General features: G+C 35.5%; 1 protein-coding gene across 3 annotated transcripts in view; it reads right to left on the bottom strand.

Moving 5' to 3' along the window:
- Positions 1-17,636, bottom strand: part of LOC106093351 (MAP kinase-activated protein kinase 2) — a 55,410-nt gene that overhangs the window by 12,316 nt on the left and 25,458 nt on the right. For 2 of the 3 annotated variants that reach the window (XR_001222337.2, XM_013260398.2), the window contains exons 2-5: positions 5,389-5,613; positions 4,933-5,072; positions 4,795-4,859; positions 1,248-1,454 (exon numbers count right to left, since the gene is read on the bottom strand). Coding sequence is in view for 2 of the 3 variants with exons in the window: in XM_013260398.2 (XP_013115852.1) it covers positions 1,248-1,454; positions 4,795-4,859; positions 4,933-5,072; positions 5,389-5,568 (592 nt within the window). In the remaining variant the exon portion in view is untranslated. Of the gene's footprint in view, positions 1-1,247; positions 1,455-4,794; positions 4,860-4,932; positions 5,073-5,388; positions 5,614-5,684; positions 5,753-17,636 lie in introns of those variants that run through there. The other variant, XM_059367631.1, reaches the window with a different exon arrangement.

Below are 17,636 nucleotides of genomic sequence, written 5' to 3'. Positions count from 1 at the left end.
GGGAGTTATATCTGGTTATAGAACGATTTGGGCCGTACTTGGCATAGTTGTTGAGAGTCATAACGGAACGCTATGTGAAAATGTCAGCTAAATCGGACAAAAATTGCGTCTTCCAGGGGCTTAAAAAGTCAAATCGGGTGATCGGTTTAAATGGGAGCTATATCACGTTGTTGACCGATTTGGACTTTATTTAGAACAGTTTTTTGGGGTCATTACGGAACACGACATGCCAAACTTAAGCCGAATTGGACAAAAATTGTGGCTTCCAGGTGCTCAAGAAATCAAATCGGCAGATAGGTTTATATAGGAGATATACCAGGTTCTTGACTGATTTGGAACGATGGGCTTCTGGGAGTGGGTGGTGGTCTCATCGTCTGCTCCCGTTTTCTTTAGGCTGCATTGACATTCTTGTCACTGCACTGCCTGATGTCTCAGTATTACCTTCTTTGCCTATCCTGGTCTTCTGAATCTTGATAAAGTCGGTAATGGTTTCATCGTCGGATCGCTGTTCGCTAGGCTATATTGAGTTTGCCGTGCCTGTGTTGCCTGATATTAGGGTCTTTGCCTATCCTAGTCTTCCAAATCTTGAGTACATGGGCTCCTTGGGAGTAGGTGATGGTGTTATCGTCCGCTCCCTGTTCTTAAGGTTGCATTGACTTTGGTGAGGAGATAACCACCGCTGAAAATGTCATAAGGTGTTCTCGCCCCAGGATTTGATCCAGTTCGTTTGGGCACGATAGGCGGGCGTGCTAACCTATGCACCACGGTGGCTCGGCTTTTTTTTTTGTATTAGAATATTTGTCATTTTTATTTAAAAAAATTCTTACACATTATTTGTGATAGGATTTTGACATATTTCTATTAGGTTTTCTGTGTTATGATTTTGTATTTGCCATGTAGGTGGCGCTCTGTCGTAAATTTTATTTTTCACACTGTTCAATTTGTTTAGAATTACCTTTTTCACATACAAATTTGGTAGTTGATTTCTTCTTAGAGTTATTTTTTTCTGTGTATGAACAACACTACTCACCCACATAGTAGGGTGTGTTATTTGTGTTAGGATTTTTACATAATTCTATTAGGCTTTCTGTGTTATGATTTTGTATTTGCCATGTAGGTGGCGCTCTGTCGTAAATTTTAATTTTCACACACATGCATGTTTAGTATTACCTTTTTCACATACAAATTTGGTAGTTGATTTTTTCTTAGAGTTATTTTTTTTTCTGTGTATCAACAACACTACTTACCCACATAGTAGGGTGTATAACATGGCGTCTGCAGTGTGTCCTTTATCAAAGTCTCTTTGGCAAAACCAAAATCTGTCAATTTCAGTATGGCATTTGGGTTTGGTGAAGTGTATAACAAATTTTCCGGTTTCAAATCCCGATGAGCAATATCTCGACTATGTAGATAATGAACTGCTACGCAGATTTCATGCATGATTTGGGCGGCCTCTATAACAAAAAAAAATCAAGATAATATTAAAATGTAATAACCAAAAACTGTATAATGATAATTTTGTATACATATTACACTAGAGCCCCAGTTTGCATCGAAGCAATTTGCTTCGAATATTCAATATTTCGTTCCTTCTTAGAAGCCGTTTAATAAAACTCATAAAAACTTAGCATTCCGTTTGAAACATATCGAAAAATATACATCTGAGACAAAGTATATATATTTCTTCTAAGTCGACTTAGCCATATATGTTCGTCTGTCGAAAGAACCCTAACTTTCGAAGGAGTAAAGTTAGGCGCTTGGAATTTTGCACAAATACTGAGGGAGTACTGTGGTGTATCCACATTTATTATTCTCAATCGTTTAAGTTATTTATTTTTAACAAAGTAGGATAAGTTTTCATTTTCTTTGTTAGTTTAGATAACACTTTTGAGTTTTAAAAAATATGTTAAATTGAGAAGGCATTCGATTGTCATTTTCTTTTCTATTCATTGTACAGAAAAATTTGATTCATTCGAAAAAATATAAGTGACGTGTCAGGAAGCAAAATTAAAAATATTCATAAATTTGTTAATTGTTGGCGTTTTATTTCGTTTTGCCCCCTTAACCACGTCAATATGATAAAAGGAAAGAATTGCTATGATATTGGAGCTATATTATAATGTTATCGCCCGATTTGGATCATAATTGAACTGAATGTTTGAGACCATAGTAAAAATGCACCCTTAAGGGGCTCAAGAAGTATAATTGAGAGATCGGTTTATATGGGAGTTGTATCAGGCTAAAGACCGATTCAGACCATATTTGACACGTATGTTGAAGTTCATGAGAGAATTCGTTGTACAAAATTTCAGCCAAATCGGATAACAATTGCGAACTCTAGATGCTCAAGAAGTCAAGATCCCAGATCGGTTTATATGGCAGCATTATCAGGTTATAGACCAATTAAAACCATATTTGAAACAGTTGTTGGAAGCTATAACAAAACACCGCTTGTAAAATTTCAGCCAAATCGGATAAGAATTGCGCTCTCTAGTGGCTCAGTGGCTCTCTCTAGTGGCTCAAGAACCGAAATCGGTTTATATGGCAGCTATATCAGGTTATGGACCGATTTGAACCATACTTGATACATTTGTTGGAAGTCATAACAAAACACATCATGCTAAATTTCAGCCAAATCGGATTAGAATTTCGCCTTCTAGTGACTCAAGAAATCAAGGTCGAAGATCGGTTTATAGTGCAACTATATCAAAACATGGACCGATATGACTCATTTACAATCGCAACCGACCTACACTAATAAGAAGTAGTAGAAAGTTAGCGTGCTTTCGACAGACAGATGGACGGACACGGCTAGATCGACTTTACATGACATAACGATCAAGAATGTATAAACTTTATGGGGTCTCAGAGGAATATTTCGAAGAGTTACAAACAGAATGACAAAAAAGGTATACCACCATCCTATGATGGAGGGTAAAAAAATATCAATAAAATCTATATTTTAATATAATTAATTATTGGGTTGTCGTCGGCGTTGACAAATTTTTTCACAGCTTGTGACTCTGTAATTGCATTCTTTCTTCTGTCAGTTATCAGCTGTTACTTTTAGCTTGCTTTAGAAAAAATTGTAAAAAAAGCATATTTGATTAAAGTTCATTCTAAGTCTTATTAAAAATGCATTTACTTTCTTTTAAAAAATCCGCAATTACTTTTTAGGCAACCCAATATAAAGATGAATGTACATTCAAACATATCTAGCAAACAAATGTTTCTTGATACCCCAACCATAATGCCCATACAGTTTCAATATGAGCATATTTATTAAAGAAGAACAAAAAGAGAGTTGGTCCTGATTGTTGACAAAATAAAAAAATTGTTCTGTTTATGGAATGCTTTACATAATATTGTACTAAAGATCTAACTATTAAAGTGTTCCAACAATTTCAGACGAAATACAAATACGCAATGCTAAAGGCAAAATGTTCCAACACCTAGTAATCCTTACAAGATACGATGTCATGAAGATCATATTTCGGATTCTTGGAATCAAAATTTGTGTGTTCCGCTTTGGTCTTCTGAAAATAAATCTTCTAACTAGGGTAGTAGAGGTGCCAGGCTTGATAGTGTTATAAAAGACACTCAATAAACGAATTTTTACAAAGTCAGAAAAAGAACATCCAAGGAAACCCCTCACACACTCTGAAATATGATCACGACGACGAACGTTATAAACGAAACGCACTGTAGTATTCACTTTTCGTCAAATTGCGGTAAAACCTCATAAATCCTTTCCTCAATAGAAGCTGAAAATATCTCTAGACCGTACAAAACCTGTGACATTAGAACCTAACGGGAAGAGGCATAAAAATCCCACCTGAATAAATCCTTCTTAATGAGCTCCATATTCTACAAGAAACTGCGTCAATGTGTGATCAAAACGTAAGTTTGGAATCAATAAGAAGACCTAAGCATTTCATCCTATAAGCAAAGGTTATGCCAATGTTTCCAATGGCGATATTAACATTCAGATTTAGGTTATGTTGATGCGGTAACCCAAACATGATTGCCCTAATCACCAAAAATTTATCCCGTGTCCAACGTAATACGTCTTCTAATGTGCTGTTTATAATATATCGGCCCATTTTTTGGTAAAGCTGCCATATAAACATATCTCGGATCTTGATTTGTTGAGTCTCTAAAGGGCTCAATTCTTCGCCCATTTTTCTGAAATTTTGAACTATGACTTTTCCTATGATTTTTTTTTTTTGATAAAGCTTTCATATAGGGACATCTCGGATCTTGATTTCTTGAATCGCAATTTTTAGCCCATTTATCTGCAATTTTGAACTATGACTTTTTCTATGATTTTCAAGTATGGTCCATATATCGGTCCATATTATCGGTCTATATTCCGATATATCTGCCTTATAAACCGATCTTCAGATTTGACTTCTTGACCGTGCAATTACCAACTGATTGGACTGAATAGCTTTGACTTCCAACAGCCGTACCAATTATGGTACAAATCGGTCCATAACCTGATATAACCCCCATAACCCGATTTGAATTATTGGTCCTCCAAAGGGTGCACTTATCGGATTTGTCTTAAATTTTAAATTTGGTATTTTTAAGGGTCATATATTTGAAACAAGTCGGTCATATATTTGAAACAGCCTGGGAGTATATAAGATGGGGCCCTGCCGCCTGCGTGTCATTGTAACGGTTTTTATAAAAAAAAAATTTGATTTGCGCGCTTTTGGTTTACTTCGAGTAACGCAAATCGAGGCTCTAGTGTATTACGATAAGATTAATATTGCCCACTTGCTTACTTACCTCTCTCTGTAAATGCGCCATCTTCATTACTTTGGATACGTTCAAAAAGTTCGCCACCCTCCATGCTACAAAACACAGATAACGTGTTTGTTCATGTTATAATTGCGTTTATGGCGATTGTTATTTGTTTGTACTTACCATTCCATCACTACTAGGAGACATTTATTGCCAGTATAGGTGTTCTCATAAACATCGACTATATTGACAATGTGACGACAACCGCTGACACGCCAATGTAGGTCAACTTCACGTCTAGCCTTTGGACTGTCGAGTAGGACCTGTGCAATTAATTAGAATTAAAGAATAAATATGGAATTTTAATTGGGTTCAATTCAATAACGTTCAATAACGTAATATATAGTTTCTTTAAATAATTAATGAATAAATGGAGGTTTTAAGCATAAAAGTTTCCGTTGATGGTATTTTCATCTGTTGTCCGAAAAAAGTATTTTATATGTATATTAGACTGGCCCATAATATGAGGGGGAAAAAAAAGAAATATGTTGAAATACCATCTTTTAGGATTAGAAATTTATTTCCAACATAATTCTTTTTCAGATCAAATATTAACTTAACATATAATAATAAACATACCTTTAGTGCATATTTTTGATTTGATTTGCGATTTGTGCATTGCACAACTTTTCCATTTATACCCAGACCCAAGACCGTATTTGAAATTTCATAGTCATCTATTAGAGGAGTTGTTTTAGGCTGTCGATGATGTTGCAAGGCTGCACCTTGACTCATAGGAGGCTTAGCCATTTTAAACATGCTAACGTCGTTGACCGGTTCCGCTTTGAATTGTGTTCTTTGGTTCTGAAAAACAAAAGAAAAATAAATAATTAAAATATTAATCTAGTTTTTTTCCATAAAATTTGAAAAACAACTTTTCTATTTCTTTTATACGAATATTTATTCGAAATATGGCCTAAGTTGTGCTGTTTGGTAAATATTAATGAGCTCTTCAAGGATTGATGAATATTTGTGTTTCATTAGTTAATGACATCTATTTGTACATACTGGGTTTTTATTCCAGTTTTCCTTTTCATTTGCAATACGTTTTGTTCTCTTTTTTCCTCTTTTGTGTGGTGGTCTAGGGTTAGTGTTTTATGTGCAACAGGTCCTACTCGTGCGTATTTTCAATGTCATAAGCTGGTAGAAATGAGCATTGAGAGAGTTTTCTAGGATTCGACAGGGGGAGAAGGGGTGGGCGACATTTTCACGTAACTCACAGCTCATGAAGGTCAACGTGCCATGTGTCACAAAATGTTGTGGTGTTCTTTAGCAATTGTGTAAACGAATTGACTGTTATAAATTGCATACTTTTAACAGCAGTAGGTATATATGTTCATGTAATGTTTTCCGAGGTTAATTGTCTTTGTCATAAGCCTTACCTAAGACCTATTTTCAATTGCAATGACCTTTAGCTGAACAAACAAACATTGAAAGGGATTCCAACGAACTAAACAATAAAAATGCTAAGTCAACTAAGTTTACTTTGCCAGGCAAAAGGTCACGTTATTTGTTTAACAACTGTTGAATAATTATTTTATAAGCCATACCTATGCACTTTAGGACCATTTGCATCAAATGAAATCTATTAGCAATTTTCAGAAACGCACATTTCGGTGTTGCTGGCTTTATTCATAATTGAATAATATGCTGCTTCAGTAGTTCTTAGAACTACTACACGATAGATTCTGAATAAAAATCCTTAGTACCATTCAGTTATTAGAAATATGGCATGAAGAATATAAGAGTATTGACGTATTATGAATATTAGCTTTACCAACGCTTGACGTTTACTTTAATCGATTTCTATCTTCCTAACATTTAGTAATAACATATCCTTAGTACTAACTTATTATAGTTTTATTTAATTATTTTATTTAATCTACAGAGCTTAAGTCTATATCAAATTACTTCTAAATTGTGTTATAACTAAATTTAACCGCAGTTTATGCTTATAAAGTTTTTAACCATTTAATTTTTTAATAGAATTCTATCCATATTTACATCAAAATTATTATAAATTTATTGCATACATTTAAACTACTTATTGGCTCATTCATTCCATAACTAGTCTTGTGATATGGTTCGGCGAAAAACTGTGCTACTCTCAGTGACCGCATATATGTTATCTTACACATACTTTATACATGTATCTAACGTTTATTTTTTCTATTTTCCAGCAACTACTTTCTAAGGACTTGCGACCATTTTAAGTTATTATTTAAGCAATATAATTACAAACTTTACAAATCATGTTTATGAAATTTAAGAAGTATTTTACAAAAAAAAATCGTTACATCATTCTATTTGAAAAATTATTAGTCCCTTTCAGAGGTAAAACCAAGGCAACAATATTGAAATTAGGTTTGATTTGCCGGACATATATTCCTATTTCGAAACTAAATGTTGAGACGTTCGAAAATGTAGTTAATCTTTAAAAAATCCCTACAAGTTTCTTTTAACAAAACTTAAGCTTAAGCGAAACTTAGGTTTCTTTTTAATAAGATGCAGGATGCAAATTAAAGAGAAAGATATTTGATTTCCTGCTTTTGATTTAAAATTTTCAATATTTCATTTGTCAACTCAGTCATATACAATAGTGCATTATTGGAAAAAAAATCGCAAGTTTTTAAAACCATAAATAGTCTACTACATACTCTGACTGAAAAAGGGGTTTGAATCTGCCTGCTATGAAGATGATGAACAGAAGTCAAACTAAAAAAAAAATTGGAAACAAGTCCACAATCTTTTATTTGTTTGGCTGAGAGACACAATATTTTTTAGACATTTGAAGAGGGCGATTTGGATCAAATACGACGTGCAAATTGACGAGAACATTTAATTTTTTTCGAATTTCAGGCGAAGAAAATAGAAATACCTTTTTGGAAAATTTTGCCGATTTTTGAAGAAAAAATATTTTATATCCTCCATTATAGAATGGGTGTGTAGAAATTTCGTCATTCCGTTTGAAGTACAACGAAATTGTGATCTGAGAACCACTAAAGTACAATCTTGATTATCTTGACATTTTTAGTCGATTTAGCTTTTTCCGTCCGCCTGTCCAAAACACTAAAATTATCGATGAGTAAAGCTAGGCGCTTGAAATTTGGTTTGGCTTGTAAATTGGCAGAATCGATCCAGTTTTTGATACAGCTGCCATAAAAATCGATCTTGGATCTTGACTTTTTGATGCTCTAGAGGACGCAAGTCTTATCCTATTTAGCTGAAAATTATTATGAGGCTTTGATTTGTTGTGATTTGCAACAACTGTGCTAAGTCTTCAAATCAGTTCATAACCTGATATAGCTGCCATATAAACCGATCTCGGATCATGAGACATTTGAGGGAGCAAATCAATTCCGATTAGGCTTAAATTTTGTACTTCTTCTATGATCTTCATCGCAAAAGCGAAATAGGGTCTGAATCGGTCCATAACCTGATATAGCTCCCATATAAACCAATCTCCCGATTTAACTTCTTGAGCCCCTATAGGGCGCAATTCAATTATCCGATTTGGCTTAAATATTGTACGATGACCTCTACTATCGTCTCCAAAGTCCAAACCAAGTATGATCGGAATTGGTCCTGATATATCTCCAAAAGCATGGCAAAGAAAAGCCGGGCAAACCACTAGGCAAATGCGATCCATGGTAGGGAGCGTATAAGATTCGGTACTCCCGAACGTAGCACGATTTTATTTTTTTTTATTGAAAATGCTGGGATTTTTAAACCTCTTAAGATATTGACATACTTTTTTGCTATCTTTACACATTTTGTGTGCAATTTTTAGTATGAAGTTTCAAAATTAACACAAAAACAAAGGCAAAATTTTAATATCCTAATAATGGCAGGTAATTTTTTTTTAGATCTCCCTAAGCTTTCTTCACTGTCCTAAATCATGCAAATCGATGCAGTAAATTAAAAGTTATAGCCGCACGAAAGTTGAAGAAAGTGGTCAACTTGGCCTATATTAGAGATATAGAAAAAATCATGTCATTCCTCTACGAATGTCGTTGTATTTTTTTCACCGTTTGGATCTGGCATTGAAAGATATTTTACCAGCTCTATCAATGTGCCATGTTATAATACTTCCATGTCGTAGGAATTCGAATCAGGGAAGCCTAAAGGGTCTTGATTGGTAGAAATACGAATCAGATATTCAGGAAAGCCTAGAGGGTCTTGAAGATGGCATACGACTAGGCTAGACCTAGAATTCTGAACGACAACACAAGACTAAAATCTGCCTGCCTAGACCAACTGTAGAGCTCAATCCAAGGATTGTTAACAGGCTCTACCAAGGCTTGGTAAATGGCGTTGGAAAAGATCTGCAACATAAGGACTTTACAAGAGGGCGACGAGAACCACGCCTACTCGGGCAATGGAGACAGTTCTAAATGTCCGATCTACAGACATACAGATTAAGTGTGAGGCACAGTCGGTAAACGGTGGCAAAAATTCTATGGGGAGATCCGGATCGTGACAAGACGGGGATATACGGCGGTGAAAGAGAAAGCGCGCTCGTAATTCGATGCTATTCCGCGAAATTATAAGGCGAATGAATATGTTGGGAATGGATTGTCCGCGATGAGCGAGTAGGTGCAAGTCTCGCAAATATGCCCAATTGTATAACTATTGAATCTTCCAAAAGGAATCGCCAGTATTTATGTACTTTTCTGTAGGGGCATAAGCTATCCTCGTTAGATAGCTCGGATTTCCCTACCTAGGTGATCATGCGAGGTATTCTGAAATATACCGATACGATGGGGTAGTTCTATCAGGGAAGATTGTGTACATTACACCGCAGGTTTATTTTAATAGCAAATGTGTTCCCTCGTGTAATGTTACTCCTTAACCTCACATCTTCATTCTCTTGTACACGGTCTTTATTTAGGCAGTCGCCTAGATAATATTGAAAGGATATTTCAATGAATCGTGCAGGATTCATTGATATGAGAGATCGTTCACCATAGTTTTAATGCATTTACACCGCCACACAGTGCAAGTGTGGTACTTCATGCATTCGTTTGTAGTGCCGAAATGAAGAAGAAAAGGAGATGGACCCAGTGGTAAATGTACCGTCGGCTCAGAATGAGTATCTAATTCGTTTAAGCAAAAGCCGTCTTTCCAATTCAGTTTGGATACGAAGTCCAGATCACACTACTGTTCCGATTAATCTAAAATTTGGAACAAGTGATAATTTTCGGGTTTAATTTAGATATAGCTCTCATATATATTCAACAGAGTCGGGCTGGAATTGCTATAATGTGGTCATTCACAAATGAAAATTGGCACAAAGGATTTTCTTATGGCTCTTGACATTACTGTTGAATCTTAAGACGTTCTAGGCATATCCGCCTGTCCGATTTAATAAATCTAAAATCTTTAATGTCAAAGCTTTTGGGCGGAAATTTTGTTTTAGAATTACTTTTATGTATCCAAGGTTCAGCCCACCAAATTTAATGTTGTCGAGAAGCTAATTTTTTTCTACTTGTAATTGAGCATTATGCTACTTATGTTCCCACAGCTAAACATGTGATATTTTTTTTTAAATTCCGAAGAAGACATTATCCCTTAAAGTTGAACTTTTGCAATATTTCATTGTGAATAAAGTAATAATACAGATTTCCCAGAATATTGCATTTAAAAGCAAACGTTATTGTAAACTAGTAATGCATCCCAATTGAAAAAACTTTTTATATTCAACTTGGCCAAACGAGTAATTTTTGCTGTATTCGTTTATTATTAACTTGTAAATGGCCAAACAACTCCTCCAATCATCACCATCCTCCTACAGCTATAAGCCCACACAACACTCGTCAAATGTTTTCGAGCATGTACAATGTACAGTCGAAACCGGACAAGTGAAACCCAAAAATACATGATTTTGGTTATACTTAAGCGTAGTTCGGATAAGTGCAATTAGTTTCAAGTTAAGCGATATAATCATAAATGCGATCGAATTTTCATGTCAACGTATTAAATATTTAAGTTAAAACTTGAGTTGAATAAGAACAATGCTCAGTAGAATCCTTTAAAAGACGGACACAATAAGCGAAATATCAAAAAATGTTTATGCGAATCGATGACGAGAATTTTTTAAATTGAAGATAGTTTACCATAGAAATAACTTTTTCACTTATACGATTTCAGTTTTATTTTAAAAAAAATGGGATGTAAAAACTTTTTCGGATTTGCGGTATTTTCTGTTAAGTGATTTCACTTAAGCGAATTAAATTCCATTGAATAACAACAAAACCGATTGGTTCATTCCATCAAGTTCTACTAAAGCAGAATTGTTCACAAAAGCGTATTACAGTTATGCGGTTTCGACTGTACATGCATTAAGGGGCAACACTATCGTTATCTCACGAGGGGGTACTTGCATTTATGACGTCACTAGACACCATCATAGTGCATCAATGCATTTGTATATTAAGCTCTCCCTGGGGGGACTACCCTAATTCTCTTACTCTTGCAATTTACGACCATGGTGCATTGCCTTGTAATCTTTATAAAGGTCATTTAAGCCAATTACATATATTGACGGGAAATTAGAATAGAATGACAGAGCAAAAATTTTCCGTCTATTTATTAATTCTGTTTTTTAATGACAGAAATGTGCACAATCAAATGCACATTAAATTTTCTTCCATCCACATACCATATGAGAGTGTGTGTGTTTTATTTGTAGAATATTCAAAATTGCAAATCAAATGCATTGCTAATCTTACAAATATTCCACAATGAATCAACAAGTGTTTGATTTCGTCGTAGACATACAAGCACAACAAAATGCACAAATTTACTCTTACATTTAGACGTAGTTCGAGACAAATTGCTTATTATTTGTGTCTGGTCAAAAATTGTGTTTTTTTATCTTGCAGTTTGTTTAGTCCATTTCCCTAGTTGTTGCTTACCCCATGTTAATGTTGTACTGTGGTGCGAGACTAAAATTTTCTAGTTGATGGGTTAAATAAATGAAGCCATTATCCTTTCTATACACACCACCGAAGAAGGGGGTATATTCATTTTGTCATTCCGTTTGCAAAATATAAATTTGCGACCCTATAAATTCTATAATAGGTAAGTTTTAGGGCCATTAAACCCTTTTTATAGACTGATTTAGCTGAAATTTGGTGCATAGGCCCTTCGATAACCGTGTCCAACATGGTCCATATCGGTTTATATTTGGAGAGAGCTGTCATATATACCGATCTCCCAAATTTGAGGGTATGGGATTTTAAAATGCGCATTTGTTATTGGATTTCGCTGAAATTTGGCACTCTGATATGTGTTAGGCCCCTCGATACTCGTGCTGAGTATGGTCAAGATCGGACTATATTTGGATATGCTGACACTAACTACGCCATTCTGTTTGCAACATCTCAAAATATTGAACTAAAACCCCATAAGAAAGACGAAGGCGAACGATTTCGATATCCGAGTAGTTTGGTGGACCGTAATGGGAAAAAAGCAACATAAGCATATTGAAACTGGCTAAAAAAAATGTTGTATAGGCGTGAAAGCTAGGACTACGCATACTTGGCCTCTGAAGTCTAGATATCCGCCCAAAAACACACAGATTAAGTATGAGGCAGCCACTGCGGCTAAGGTTAGGAGCAGATCATAACACCATGATATAATCGAGGTGACGACAGAAATACTGAATGGAGTGGAAGAGGTTTCGTATTGAATATCTGAGATGATACTTGAAGTCGGGTGCGAAGCACTGCTACCAGCGGCACAGTTTTCGATTGAAGAAAATCTGGTGTTGCCATCTTTTAAGTTCATGCTGCACGAATGGGTCGCAGCTAGAGGACAGAATAAGCCTAAGAGTCTACAATGTAGACCAAGGTACTGAGTTTTGTTACCGACCGCCTTAGGTTATGTGAGGTTTAAGTTGCAGTCTGCCATGAGACTCACGTTTCGTCAATTCTTATACCACATGAACAAGAGAAAGAGGATGCCTTCTAGATCGATTTCCCAATATACTCCAACGAATGCATACCAGTGACAACCTCTTATAGCATCACGTTTTCCATTGAAGAATTTCCCGGGAAATGTGTGTCAAGGAGTATGTCTAGTGTTTCCTCACTATACATTGTCCTGACATTCTCTGTTTTCTGGATGTATCTCACCGTAATAGGTTTCGAGGATCCAGATACAATTTCCTCAATAGCCTCCGATGAATGTCATTCAGGGTCTTCGTAATCCGCTTGACCGTTATGTCTATATCCTGTGCAGTTTCCACTTCCTTTTTTGGTCTAGAAGGGATAGTCGTGCAGAATGTGCGCCGAAATCTATCCCAATCCGCCTTTATTCTGTTTATCGTAGGGACCAGTTCTGCAGTATTTTCCTGAAGGCTCAAACTAATATACATACCTATGATCAGAGAAGCTGTGGTCATTCAACACTTTTTAGTCGCTTATCCTACCGCTTATATTCTCCGATACAAAGCTAACATCAAGTATCTCCTGCCTGTTCCTGATAATAAAGATTGGTTGATTCCCTTTATTACATATCGCCAGATTGCAACTTATAATATATTCGATAAGCAGCTCACACCTTTCGTTGATATTGGAGCTTCCCCTTATCTGGTGGCGTGTGTTAGCATTACTTCCTACAATTACGGTCTTTTTTCCTGCAGAAGAGTCTTTAACCATCAACTTAAGACTTGAAGGCGGCATCTCTGAATCGTGTGCCATATATAGGGAAGCCAGGCGGTAATGAGACTGAAGTGCTTATCGACGGAAGAAGAAAAACATTTAGACTGCTCTTTGCAAGTTTAAATCCACGAATTTTTAGTCCACGATCCATTCCGACCGCCTTACCTTAGTACGGTCCTGTAGATGGAGATTCAGGTGATGAGGGCATGTATGAGGTGGTATGGTGTTAACGCGAGGACGTCGGGTGTGAACATCTTAAAGGACAGTTAACCGGCCATCGGGGCTATAAGAACCAGAACGGTGAGGTCATGATCTGCGAGATTAAAACATTCTTTAAAAATGACACGATCTCCATCGTTTGGGTTTCCGATCCATAACGGAGTAAGGGGGAAAGAAAGGGCAGACGATTTGGGGGTAGGCGCCAGAGTAACTTGATGAATAAGAAAATTTTCAGGACGAAGTAATCCGAGACGGAGGCAACGAACTGGTATGCAGCACTTTGAAACAGTCATACGGTCGGTAAGACGAGGAAAAACCTATAGGGGGTTCCGGATGGGAAGAAGACGAGGATTCAGTAAAAGCCGAGAAAGCAGGAAGGAAGTCGGTATTTTTGTCGGTATCATTACGGATGAAATGGGACTACGGGAGCCCTTATCCATGATAAATGCGGCAAGTGGTAAAATGAGTAGGGAATATGGGAAAATGAGGAGACATTTTATAACATTTCCTATTTCAATGCCCCTTTTTTTCGCAGCTAGCAAAATCTAGCACCCGGGTGCGGATTATATATGAGACTTGAGCTAACTTAAAGGCCTAGAATGAAGAACGATTAGTGATTTTGTGAGTAGCAAGTAATTCTTTCGCAGCTAGCAAAATCCGACAAAGGGGTGCGAATTGTATATGAGATTTGAACCAAATTAAAAGCTTACATTGAAGAATGATTAGGGATTATGTGGGTAGCAAGGAATTCTTAACATAGATATCTTTGAGGTTATTTTCGGTATCTAGTTTTATGCCCATAGTGGTATAGGGCGGATAAAAAATCCCTAACCTTACATAACCTAAATGTTTTCCAGCCATAAATGCTTGCTTTTACCTATCATAATTCAAAATATTGTATCGAATTAATGCCCTTCATACGCATGGATTTTCTAATTCAATGTTAATTTAAAAAAACAACATTACACTATTATTATCAATCACATGTATATAAGGAAAAAAAAACTAGATTTTGTACATATTCGTCTGAATGACATGCTCGTTTACAATTTGTATACAATGAAATTACTCAAAGTAGATATTCGAATTCGTTAACATAAACACTGTACGAAATTCAACAAAAATCATCTGTGGTCTGACTGTACTTGAGTATAACCAAATAATTGTTTGTGTGAAAATAATAAAAACGCAATAAGTTTGGCCATGCCGAACTTTTGATACCCTTGCCATATTCGAAACAGATGTTGGGAATCTTGATACAGCTCCAAACTGTTTCAAATTTCGGCGAAGTCGGGTAATAAATGCGACTGTTGTAGGCCTAAGGCCCTAAATCGGCAGATCGGTCTATATGATATCGGCAGGTCTTATAAAACTCACTTTGCCAAACTTCAGCGATATCAGGTAATAAATGCATCTGTTATAGGCTCCTGCAACTCAGGATTCACCGTCTAGTAGATAGGCAGGAATCAATGACTATTGGGGCTATAGTCACTAATAGGGATATTCGAAGAGGACACTTTTGTGAAACAGCTTCACGGGGTGACTATTTATGTACAGAAATTTCAGATCATTTACGGGAAAGCGGACGAAGAGAGAGATTGGGGAGTTGTTTGATGGACAAAACTGAAGGATAATGATCGATAATAAGAAGACTTAGACCTCGGCGGATAACTTCGGAAGAAATCAAGGCAATTCTGGTTTACGGAACGAGACATATATTTCACTCAATCTTACTTCTTTTCGCATTACTTTTATGTGAAAGGGAACACAATATAATCTTGATCAATGCACAATTTATACAATTAACAAAAAATTTTGTTCGTACAATTAAAAATATGTTCAACGTACAGCGGTCAAAAAAAGTATTCATCATTAGCAAAATTGATAATAAATTCACTTATTTTGGGTAATTGAAGAAAATTTAAAGTAAACAAATAATGCAGTTTTATGCAATAGTTTATTTTTCATAATATGTTTTAAAATAAATTCAAAAAATAAATTTAATTAGCGCAAAAAATGCAATTTTATATAATAACACCAAAAACAGAACAAAAAAAGTATTCATCATTGATGTGCTATCATCAAAGTCAAATTCAAATATTATTGGGGAATCCCCCTTTTCTGTTTTATTTAGTAAAGGAGGCTTTGCCCTTGACAGCAAATATTTAATTTCATTGAAAATATAGTTTTTGTCAAAATGGGTCGTAAGCAAAACGAGGTTTCTGATGAGGTAAAAGTTTTGATAATAAAACACCACAGGAATGGTTTAACTCAAAAAACTATCGGTGAAATATTAAATAGACCACGATCTACTATAGAATCCATCATCAGAAAGTGGACAGAAACGAAAACTGTTGACAATAAACCAAGATCTGGTCGACCAAAAGCACTTTCAGTTGGAGATGTGCGTTGGCTAGTGCGGCAAGTTCAGAAAACTCCGAAGACAAATGCTACCATTCTTCGTAAAAACACTATGGAATATTTAGGGAAGGGAAGTTACTACACAAACAATTCGAAATACACTCAAAAGGCATAGTTACAGAGGAAGAACTGCACGTAAGAAGCCCTTTATAAATAAAATAAACCGAGTGAAAAGGCTAAACTTCGCAAAAATGTACGTAAAACAGCCCGAATCATTTTGGAAAACAGTCATTTTTGCAGACGAGAGCAAGTTTAATCTTTTTGGGTGCGATGGAAAGGTCATAGTGTACAGAAAACCAAATACAGAGCTTGAAGAACGAAACACAGTTGCTACTGTAAAACATGGTGGAGGTGGTTTAATGGTTTGGGGGTGTATGGCGGCTTCAGGAGCGGGAAATCTTGAAATTATTAATGGAGTAATGGATCATAAGTATTACATTGACATTTTAAAGAGGAATTTAAAAGATAGTGCTGTAAAACTTGGGCTTGGTAATAACTTTCAATATTATCAAGATAATGACCCCAAACATTCTGCTTTAAATACCAAGATGTGGATGCTGTATAACTGCCCCAAAGTCATTAAAACTCCTCCTCAAAGTCCCGACTTGAACCCAATTGAACATCTTTGGGAACATCTCGAACGCAAATTGAGAACGCGCAATTTTTCGAGCAAGAGTCAAATGCAACAGGTGATAATGGAGGAATGGACTAATATAGACCAAAATATAACCGCTAAATTAGTCCAATCGATGTCAAACCGTTTAAAAGAAGTTATAAGACGCGGTGGTCGAATAACAAAGTATTAATTTTTTTAAATTATGTTATTTATTTTTTTGTTTTTTTGCAATGATGAATACTTTTTTTGTTTAATTTTTTGTGTTCAGCTGTAAAATGGCCCTTTTTGTTCCAATAAATACTATTTTTTTCTTTAAAAACAATGAAATTGTGTACATATATATCACACAAGCACTACTGCATCATTAGTTTAATATGTTTTTATTCCAATTGTCTTTTGTAGACTTATTAAAAAAAAAACATTGAATGATGAATACTTTTTTTGACCGCTGTATGTCTTGTTTACCAAATACTTGCCGTGATACAAAAGAAAATCATATTTCTATGTTAACAATTACTAAAGCAATTAACACCTTGTTTAAAAAGTGTTTTTTTTTTTAAGTACCATATTTAATCGGTCAAATTTAGGTCAATATTTTTTCTGTGAAGCATACGAAACATTATTTTTGTATCCCAATTCATTGAAATGCTCCAAAATACTATGTTGAAATGACTTTATCATGTAAATTCCAAGTAGATAGTGGCCCTAAGTACACAGAATTTTTACTGTTCTGTGCTGCTATTTTTTTGACCACAGCTGCATACAGTAAAATTAATTTTAAATTGTGATAATAAGAATCAATATAAATATTGATTTGATATTTCAAGATTTTACTAACGGGATGAGTAGATTAGTTAACCCTGCCCCCATCCAATGGTATTGGGAATAAAAATCTTAAATATAGC

The sequence above is a fragment of the Stomoxys calcitrans genome, chromosome 4, assembly GCF_963082655.1.
Source record: "Stomoxys calcitrans chromosome 4, idStoCalc2.1, whole genome shotgun sequence".
Classification (NCBI taxonomy): domain Eukaryota; kingdom Metazoa; phylum Arthropoda; class Insecta; order Diptera; family Muscidae; genus Stomoxys; species Stomoxys calcitrans.
Note: the sequence above shows the minus strand (reverse complement) of the source record. Positions and strands in the feature narration are given on the sequence as shown.